The sequence below is a fragment of the Megalops cyprinoides genome, chromosome 11 (assembly GCF_013368585.1).
Source record: "Megalops cyprinoides isolate fMegCyp1 chromosome 11, fMegCyp1.pri, whole genome shotgun sequence".
In the NCBI taxonomy this organism is placed as follows: Eukaryota; Metazoa; Chordata; class Actinopteri; order Elopiformes; family Megalopidae; genus Megalops; species Megalops cyprinoides.
In genome coordinates, this window is record NC_050593.1 from 29,901,473 (window position 1) to 29,911,803 (window position 10,331).

Here is a 10,331-nt window from a genome sequence, read left to right on the forward strand (position 1 = left end):
CACATAGACACGCTCGCTTATACTCATACAGACACAGACACACAGGCACACTTACACACACATACAGCCATGCTCACAAACACACTGGGACACGCACACGCACACACTCACACACACTTTCATACTGACACGCACAATTAAACACTTTCACACGCAGACACATACGCTCACACACACGCACACACCATACTCATACAGATGCAGACACACAGGCACACTTACACTCACACAGCCATGCTCACACGCACACACACAAACACACACAGACCTAGGCAATGCTGAAAGTCATACAGTCAAGAGACATATGCAATGCTGAAAGGCATACAGTCACATACACACACACACACACACACACACACACACACACACACACACACAGACACAAACACACACACAGACATATGCAATGCTGAAAGGCATGCAGTCACACACACACACACACACACAGACATATGCAATGCTGAAAGGCATGCAGTCACACACACACAAACACACACACACAAACATATGCAATGCTGAAAGGCATACAGTCACACACACACAGACACACTCACATACACAGAGACCTAGGCAATGCTGAAGGCATACAGTCTCTCTCTCTCACACACACACACACAGACACACACAGACACACACGCACACCTGACAGAGGGAAAGTGACTCTGCATAAAGACATGTCCATTCCGCAGCCATGGGGAGTGCCAGGTCTGGCTTCTGGCAGCTGTAAATCACAGCCCTCCCTGAGCTCTCCAAACCACAGCAGTCATCATTCTCGTAACCATGCCCGATTAAAAAAACAAGGGGGAGAGCACAGACCGCAAGAACACACATCACTAATCCAAAAGAAAGTGCTCGTCACATTCAGCTGATGGGAAATCATAGCAATGGTGTTAATCACAAAAGCCAGAGAGCTTATTGTAATGAATAGTCATGCCTTGCATTAGCTGTTTGGTGTTCAGTGGATAACCACATCTACACTGTAACAAACAAGGTGTGACAACACTGAAATTCTCTTCGTCGTTGTGTGCAGATGTTTTTATGATATTGTTTTATGGAAAATATGTTCCTTGTCCTCAGCTTTCAACCATGCATTTAAGCTGGTAAAAACACCTGTGGGGGAGAAACCTCCCCATTTTTTGGTTCAGAAAATTTAGAGACAGTTAGTTGTGTGTTTAATATTTTACAGTTTACAGGGAAGTCAGAAAGAACATGGATCATTGATCAGTTCTAGTCATTTCTTATGCATGACATGTTAAATGTGTTACTTGTCCCACGCTGAAATAAACAGATTCCATTTTTGCCAGACCACAAAAAGGAAAGATAAGTGTTCATCTGACATTTTCCAAATCTGTAGTGCCTCAGTTTGACTCAGCTGTAAATAGCACCATGGTGGCCTGCTCTGATTCTGTTTATTTTATTAAAATGCATAAACAACAGTTGCTATGCTGGAGATCTTTTGGCTTTATGCAGCCATGGAGTTCACCACATTTCAGAACAATAGATTTGTGTCATTGTTTGTGTTGCTGTTACATTATCCTTCTCACCTTCTGACGGAACAAGTCTTTATTCTTTCCACAGAATGGTTCCTTCCCTGTGAACCCCAGCTGTTCCGGAATGTGTGGAAAAGGTAAAATCCCGCCCTCTCATTCAAAGAAGTGGTTGACCAAGAAACAAGTCATGTGTTGCTTCACTCTGTGTGTGTGTTTGTGTGTGTACGTGCCTCTGTGTGTGTGTTTGTGTGTGTACATGTGTGTGCATGTGCATGTGTGCGTGTGTCTGTGTGTGTGTGCCTCTGCGTGCATGTGTGTGTGCATGTATTCCAGCGCTTATTGTAGGGAGTGAAGTGCGTATCGCATTACGGAACAGATCTATCATTTAGGCTGTATTTGTCCAGGCCTCGGCCCAGATCGGGGGGGGGTGAAGGGGGTGCAGAGGGAGCGCGAGTGCGAACAGGAACGTCTTTGTGAAACACGGCGGGCATTTTGTGCCCCCAGCGCAGAACCGTCCAACCACTCACAATGGGGCTCATTTAAAGACGGCGAGGGGGGGGGGACGGGGGAGCAGGAGGAGAAATATGTTTGTAGAACTCTCTAATTTAAAATCAAATTCACTTTAATGGCTTGATAGGAGAGCTTCTGTCGAAGGTTTAAACCCTCACTAAATCTAAACCTCCTTCAAGCAAGCCTTTCCTCTCTGAAAGAATTAAACCCCCCCCTCTCAATAACATGTATCATTTTAATATATTAGATTCGGCATAACGCACGTTCCTCACGGAAGGCAACACAGAGAAATTTTCTTCGAGGAACAGAATTCAAGTGAAATTAAATTAAAGGATAGCAGGTAACTGGGAATTACCACAGATCAGAAGATACAGTTCATAAGGCGCAGACAGGGGAATACAAAGACAATAAAGACGCCAGAGTAATAAAACAGTACAAACAATAAAACCGCACTAGACGTGAAAACAGGGTAAGCTATTATAAAAAGGTGCAATGCAAAAACAAAAACAAATGCAAGAATGAACTAGCACCAGGAAAGCAGAGAGAATGAGCGGTAGAACGAAAAGCTATGGAAGGTCGCGCAAGACAGGTCAAGACAAACATTCTGAAGCAATTAACACGGGAATTTCAATCTCCCAATTAAAGTAAAGCGCAGTTAATCACAGTATAATCCAAACAGGATGATAGCGAATGATAGCACTGTGAATTTGACGAAATCCATGCCCTGTTGTACAGTAATGATAACAAAGAGAAATGTGGTGGGGTGAGAATGTACAGGTAAAAAAAAATTATCCAGATAGCCTCCAAATCCCAGTGAAAAGGAAAACCTCAAATCAGCCATGTGAGCAAGCCAGAGGCAACAGTGTCGAGACGGCCCTGCTTTGGTTGGGAGAAGTCTGGGAGGAACGGATCTGTAGGGGTGATGACCGGGCTATGGTATATTGAAACATCGGATCACAGGCACAGAGGAGAACTGTTGATGTTGTTCATGTGAAATGGATGTTCCTGTGTGGCGGCCCCAGGCACGCGATATAACATTGGCTTTGACAGGGTCCTACAGAACGCCAGAAAAGGCAGCCTTTAAAAACATGCTCATCCTGAGGTGACAAGTGAAGCAATTGAATGCTTTCATTACGGCCCTAATACGTTAGACTAGCCGAGAAAAAAATGACTTTTCTAAAAATTGACCGGTCATACTTGCTGTCTGACTCTGCAGCTGTTTCTTTTGCTCTATTTAGTTTAGTTTTGCTTTTTATTAGAGAGTACAATGGCCATACCGGGGAGCAGTACTTACAAAGAGTTCATATGGCTATTATAGTAGCACACAGGAGGGTGGAGAGAGAAACATGTTTTTACCAAGCGTTTCTTCTTCCCACGTAGAGTCTGACTCAAGAACCATTCAAGAGCTTTAAGGCTCCGTCACCTGTTTTGCTCGTAGCGATTTGTGGCAGCCTGCTCCTTATGAATAAAGGAGCCACGCAGGGTTAAAGCCTTGTCTTTGAGGCTTGTCAGACATGGTGCTTTGTGGCCTCCTGTTTATTTTGTGACAAGCTCATCTGAAACACAAGCTTCATCAGTACACCAGGGTGCAGCTCTGTCTTACTTTGCATTCCAGTGTTTCCTCCATGTTGAGGGTGTTGTTTGGGCTGCAACTAAGGATAACAGATTGGTTGATTAGGGCTGATGGAACCTGCCTTTTAGATATGCGAGGGGAAAAGCAAAGGTATATAGATAAACCAGTATACAAGGTAGACATATCTATAAAAACAAGGGTACACGGGTCTACAGACACACAGGTGCACAGGAATGCAAATCTGTAGACATACAGGTGTACACAGGTCTAGTAGCATACAGGTACACAGATACACAGGCATGCAGGTGTACAGACACACCTGTGTATATGCACATATACAAAGGTCAACTGACACAGATGAACAGGTACATACAATAGCTGTACAGACACACGTGTACTGGTACCCAGTCAGATCCACTGCTGCCTGTGGGCACACATTGTTTTCATTCATATAGAATGGCCGCACTTGTAAAGCTAGAGGCCCACTTCCGTATGAATATCCTTAGTGAGTGACACACAGTGTCGAGAGACTCAGGAGACATTTGGCCCTCTCCGTGTGGCAGTAGCAGGTGCCGAGAGGGGGACATGCGTGACAGGGCCTGTAGCGTGACAGGAATGCCCGTGTGTGTGGCTTTGATCAGATCCACTACGCATAACTCAACCCGTCAGACAAGAAGACGGGTGGGTGGGGGTGGGGGGGGGGGGGGTGTCTGGGAAGGAGGCTGGCAGTGCAGCACTCCAGTAGGGTGCCTTTCCCAAGGGGCACAGTGATCACAGGTAGCACATACGCTAGCAAATGACTTGTGAAGGCCATTGGCAGGGAAGGCCAGAGGAAGGATGTGTATGGCCACGCCCAGTGTGTCACACAGAGTCCGTCTCAGTTAGTATCAGTTCCATTGTCCCGGTTTCAGCCCCACTGACACACTGCTCACCCTCATAAAGGTCATCCATTGGGTTTGTCCAAGACAAGTTCAAATGCAGCACATCTCTTGCCTACCCATCACTGCTATGATGCTTTTGTTCAACATTCGTGATGAAGTCAAACAGGCCATTAGCTGTGTGCTTGCATCGCCTATTCAAACTCAGAGTAAATATAGATCGTACAGTGCTGACTGTGCTTTTCCTGCTGTTAGTCAGATTTTGCAGTTAAATTTACTAAAGTAAGAACTTGCAATTGCCTCTCTGCCCTACGACTTGTAAACACAATCATAGAGCAATCATAGAGCTTTAAAATTAGCTATGTGTTATAAAATGAGCTACATGTATCTCCGTTCCAGCCTTCGAAACCGAACATCTCATGCTTCCAGTATGAGGGTCAGGTTAGGCTTGCTGACAGATTTCATAACTGTTATTTGGAATTAAAAGAAAAATAATTTCAAGATAGCATTTAAAAATAAATAAATAAATGTCAATCATCAGGGTTTCACGTGTGTGTGTGTGTGTGTGCGCATTTCAATCCGGGCCCGAGCATGAGAAAGTCCCCTGTAACCGAAGCCTGAGACGTGATTCATTAGCCTCTCCACGCAGGCATGTTAGAGAGAGTCTGTGTTTTACTTTCCCTGGGCGGAAGTATCAGGTGGGGAGCCTTGCGGGCAGCGGCCTGGTTTAAGTTACAACCCGGTGCAGAGCACACAGAAAAACCGCTTCCCCCGGTTAACTCTTTCTTCTGCCATCACCCCAAAAATGCGGACAGCCGGTTTTACTCCTGACTGTCACTAAAAACTGAAGCAGGAGAGAAATTTGCACCTCAACCAAGACAACAGAAATCTCCTCTGGTGAGAAAAAAAAAACATGTATAACAGTTTTGACAATAATCTTTCAAATTCAAGGACAAATGTAGCTATAGCTACTGTATTTTAAGGCCAAAAGTCAAAAAATGTCAACACACTGTTTTTTAATGATGTTTTTAACTAAAAAAGAAGGAACAAGTACTGCAATGTCCCACAGCATATGGCAAAATCACACAAAGCAGACACAACACCACAATAGGTCCCTATCGTCATGCCTAGATTCAGTCTATCCGAACTTTAAGTTAATTTTGGACAGTGGTCGGTCCATAAATTAAGATCACAATTCAGTCATTTGGAAAACAGGCACTTGGCCTGCTCTCTCCTGTCTGCGGGCCACGGAGTTCAGAAAGCGGGATTGGTGCACTCCCTAATTAGATTTCACCTGATTGGATGACCTAAGCGTTGGGTGTTGAAAAGCTGCCAAGAGACAGAGCTGTACAAACCCTCGCAAGTAGCACAACGTTTTTGTTCTTGTTGTTGTTTGTTTGTTTGCTTGTTTGTTGATTGGTTTGTCAGTTTTGAGACAGTTTTTTTAATATTCAAACAAAAAATTATACTGTAATCTTGCCAGGGTGGTGGAACAAACAACAGATGCCACTGAATTTGGGCGCAGATGTGACTGACGTTGGCAAAGTAAACAGTATTTAAAATGTAATTCAGCTTGAGTGTGCCATTCTGCATAGAATACAGACACACAATGCAAAGTGTGACTTTAGCTCCTACAGTGTTTGGGATAGATGTGTCGAAACGAAGAGTGCAAAAAGAGTTTTCACCGTGAGAACTATAAAGTGAATGCGCTTCAGTTTGCATATGCTTTTCTGGAGGCCAGATACCTCAGTGTCACAGTTTAACTCAGACACTGCAGCTTCCAGATGGCCTTGTGTTCTGCGCAGGGAGAGAGAGAGTGAGTGTGTCCTGAGCACCATGCGGTCACCAAAAAAAAGCCCCTCTCATTGCTCAGCTCCTCACGGGGGATCAAAGAGAGAGGGAGAGAATTGGGGGAGAGGGACAGTGAAAGAAAAGGGTAAAGGGGTGGGAGAGGAGGGAGGAAAAGAGAAAAAAGGAGGGGGGGACGAGAAGGAGTGAGAGAGGGAAGGGGGATATATTTGGATTGTTAATGCAGGTCTATTTGGGTTTGATTAAAGGGAATCTTTTTTTTATTCCTTTCCCTTTTTATCCATAGATATAATTAAGCAGACCCCCCGGGGAGAGCCGTAACGTTTTAACGCAGACTGCTAGTCACGGACACAGTAAAAAAATAAATAAATAAATAAATAAAGACAGGAAAAAAAATAACAGATAGCCAGACAGTGACAGAAATGTAAATGCAGGCAGATTTGCATGCCACACAAACTGAGAACAGACAGGAGGAGAAAGAAGAAAAAAAAAAACAATACTGGCAACCGATTCCACGGGTTCATCAATGCACATCCAGCGAGAGACGCGCCTGTGATGTTGAAGTGTTGATTGATTTATATATTTTCGGGTGGAGGAGGCAGGCAGCATATCATTATCATTTACGCGGTGCCGTGAAATGTTGAATTATAGAAATGTGGGAATGTCTGAGGCCGCAGCTGGGTCCTGCGGGCGCACTGGCGATGACAGCGTCAGGCTACTGAGAGCACTCCCGCTGAACGGCTCCGCATAAGTCTTCCAGTGGTGCGGGGGGGGGGCGGTTAAACATACAGCACAGTGGTACCGTGGGGAGGAGATCCGGCTGTTTAAGTCAGGACCCGTGGGGCAGGGCCATGGGTCTGAAGCTAATCACCCCAACATTAGGGGGTGCTGTTTAACATTTCCCTTTTAATGCCTGACCTTAATTACTGTCAGCAGGATTGCCCTCGATGTGGCGGTTTTACTGTGAGGGCTGAGGGATGGCCGTATCCTTGACAAGGCTGGCTTCTCTACCCTGGATGGTTAGCATGTATCTCAGGATTTCAGCATTTGTACGTTTATCTCAGTGGTGCAGAGTGTGTGTGTGTGTATGTGTGTGTGTGTGTGTGTGAGAGAGAGAGAGAGAGAGGGAGAGTAATGCTGGATGTCCCTTCTCCACAGACTGGGGCAGCTTCCCTACAAGACAGAGGATTTGGCGGTGCAGATGCTAAGGGCCGCCCCTCGGGACCGTATCTCTGCCCAGGACGCCCTGCAGCATGCCTACTTCAACACCCTGCCACCTCCTCTCATGCACCTGCGTGACAGTATGTACCACCATGTTACTCCATGTAATGGCAAACGGTGCATTGCACCATAGAATGGGAAACCGTGCATTACACTGTACAATGGCAAACAGTGCATTTCACCATAGAATGGCAAACACCATTACACCATTGCATGGCACAGCTCACTAGAACACTGGACATTACACCATATCAAGGAACAGTCAAAGAGCATTAAAATTTCATTACACTACAATGCAGTGAAGGCTATATTTTAGTACAAACAGAGCACAGTATAATACTGTTGAACAGCACAAAATAATGTGATGCGGTTAAGCACAGCACAAAAAATCTAATTATGCAAAAGAAAACCACAGCACAGAACAATCTAGCACACAAAGGAACAGTGCTGAATGGAATATAAAAGCATTTTGTGGCATTATTTTTAGTATCACTCACTTATTTGGTAGATGCTCTCATCCAGAGGAACTTACAAGTCTCAAACAGCACAATGCGTTAAATACATATCACAGCAGGAGCAAAAGCGCAAAAGAGTAACATAGCAACCATATGCGGTAAGTAGGCCTCATGGTGACACAGTATGAAAACAAAAACATACAATAAGGCATAAGCTTTAACTATTATCCTTAAGAGCAACCAAACAAGGATCTATGAAAGCAACGTTACTTTCTGTCACAGTGCACACATACAAGCATAAACGCAACATTAGCTGCCATAATACTACCATACATACCGTCTAGTTACAAGGAAGGACCTGAAAGAGCCATGCCTGTATCAGAATTCATCTAAGGAAGGAGTGATTAGATTCTGGGTGCAACTGTAGACATAGCACAGGTACCCATTTTAGGTTCCAAGGTGAAGTATGAACAGGTGTATCATAAAGTGACATTATGTGATAATGTCCCGCCATCCCTAGTTGCCAGCTGCCCTGGATTTGGGCAATTTCTAAACAAGCAAGCAAATAACTGAAGTAATGAATTAATCAATTAAGCGGCGGCGTGCACGCTGAGCTGTGCCGGGATCCAGCTGCGGGGAGCCAGCTGCCCTACCTCCTCTCCTCCCTGCTCATCCCAGAGTCCTCCCACTCACCCGCCAATTACTGCACATTTGTCAAAGCAGCGGGAGCCGCGGCCTCTTTTTCACTCCATTCATCTCATCCCTCTCTTCCTCTCTCTCTCTCTCTCTTTCTCTCCCTCTCCCCCTCTCTCTCTCTCTGTCTCTTTCCCTGGGATAACAGTGAGAGTAGACTAGGCTGGCTCAGAGGCCCCTGCTCTGGGGTTCCATTAAAGAGGGGGGGTGTGTGAGAGAGAGAGAGAGAGGGAGAGAGGAGCTCCAGGCAGCGGGGATAAAGGCAGAGAGAAAATGAGCAGGATAAAGGGGCAGAGTGATGGCGAAGGAAAAAGGCAAAGGATGCCAGGATTGGCGGTAACGGCAGTAAACGTGTTTGTGTCTGCAGGTTTTTTTTTTTGGATCCCTGTCTCCCGCTCATTAGGGGCTGGGTTAAAAGGGGCCTCGCAGACAGCCATGAGGTAGCGCGGAGAGAGAGAAAGCTGCCACGCATTTTTAGAGATTAAAACCCGGTCTTTGCACAAGAGCGGTAATTAAATTATTCCTCTGAAGAGGCACCACGTCGGGCACGTTCTCTGCCAGGCTCCCCTGACAATGGGCTCTTCTGTGTGGCGCGCTCCTGGTCTCTCCTCTCCGCATCCACGTTCTCTGGTCCTGCCCACCAATCCATAATCAATAATCAAGAAACGTCCCCACCGCACTCCGCTGAAGGATCAGTGATCAATACCGTTCGTTTGCGCCACGCAGCATGCTGTTACCAGCCTAAAAAAAAAAAACTTTAAAAGACAGGCTTCCCATCACACAAATATGGTCCTTTTGAAAAGATCAGACTCCCTCAGAATCTCTCCTGCAGACAAATCTGATGCTGCGTCACATGCAAATTCCACCCTCCTCTCACTCCTCAGCCCACCTGTCTGTTTGTCTGAATGTCTAAACCTCTTTTTGCTGTCTGTGTACATGGTACAATTTAATCTCCTCCTCGGTGTGGATACGTGATACGCGGTAAACAAGACTATAAAAATAACTACCTCCGTCAGAACCCGCTAACTGAAACAAACTGGCACATCTGTACCCAACACTTTGACTCGTGCTGATAAAACGAAGAAGCGATCATTATCCCCACAGAGAAAGGAGTGATTGCCTGCTTTTTGGGCTGTAACTCCCTTTCTGTAAAGAGCTGCTCATTTGCAAAGACTCCCAGTTTTTGCTACGGCCGGGCAGATCTAGTCAGCCGGTGAATGTTCAATGCACCCGATCAATAAAATGAAATTAACAAAGTGCACGGCTTCCATCACCCGCAGAACTGAGCATTTAAGATCTCGTGAGCTTCTCTGTTGATCACACAAGAACACAGCTCACCAAAGAATCCCAATCAATAAAGAGCAGAGAGCATGAAGTCAAACAGCTCAACAAGCTTACACGAGAGAAGGAATTAATATATCACATTCGCACAATGTAGTCATTTTTGGTCCTCAAGCATGAATGGATGGTATGCAAATTTAAATCGCCATTTCAGCCGCTGAAAGATACTCGAGGATTCGGCCATGAGATATGATATTGGCTGCATTAATCCTAATATTATGTTTACAAATATATTCCTCCCCTGAGCGATCTGTAAAGCAATTCTTCAAGCACGTTTGCCTTTCAAAAGAGAAATCGACAGCAGTCCACAGCACTTGTCGTTTCCACACCACAGACAGATTCTGTAATGAAAATGAAGAGG

At 45.3% G+C, this 10,331-nt stretch overlaps 1 protein-coding gene across 1 annotated transcript in view; it reads left to right on the top strand.

Moving 5' to 3' along the window:
- Positions 1 to 10,331, top strand: part of cdk15 (cyclin-dependent kinase 15) — a 38,704-nt gene that overhangs the window by 22,017 nt on the left and 6,356 nt on the right. Inside the window, exons 12-13 of the mRNA XM_036541409.1 lie at positions 1,579 to 1,627; positions 7,419 to 7,561. Of these exons, the coding sequence (XP_036397302.1) occupies positions 1,579 to 1,627; positions 7,419 to 7,561 (192 nt within the window). The remainder of the gene's footprint in view (positions 1 to 1,578; positions 1,628 to 7,418; positions 7,562 to 10,331) is intronic.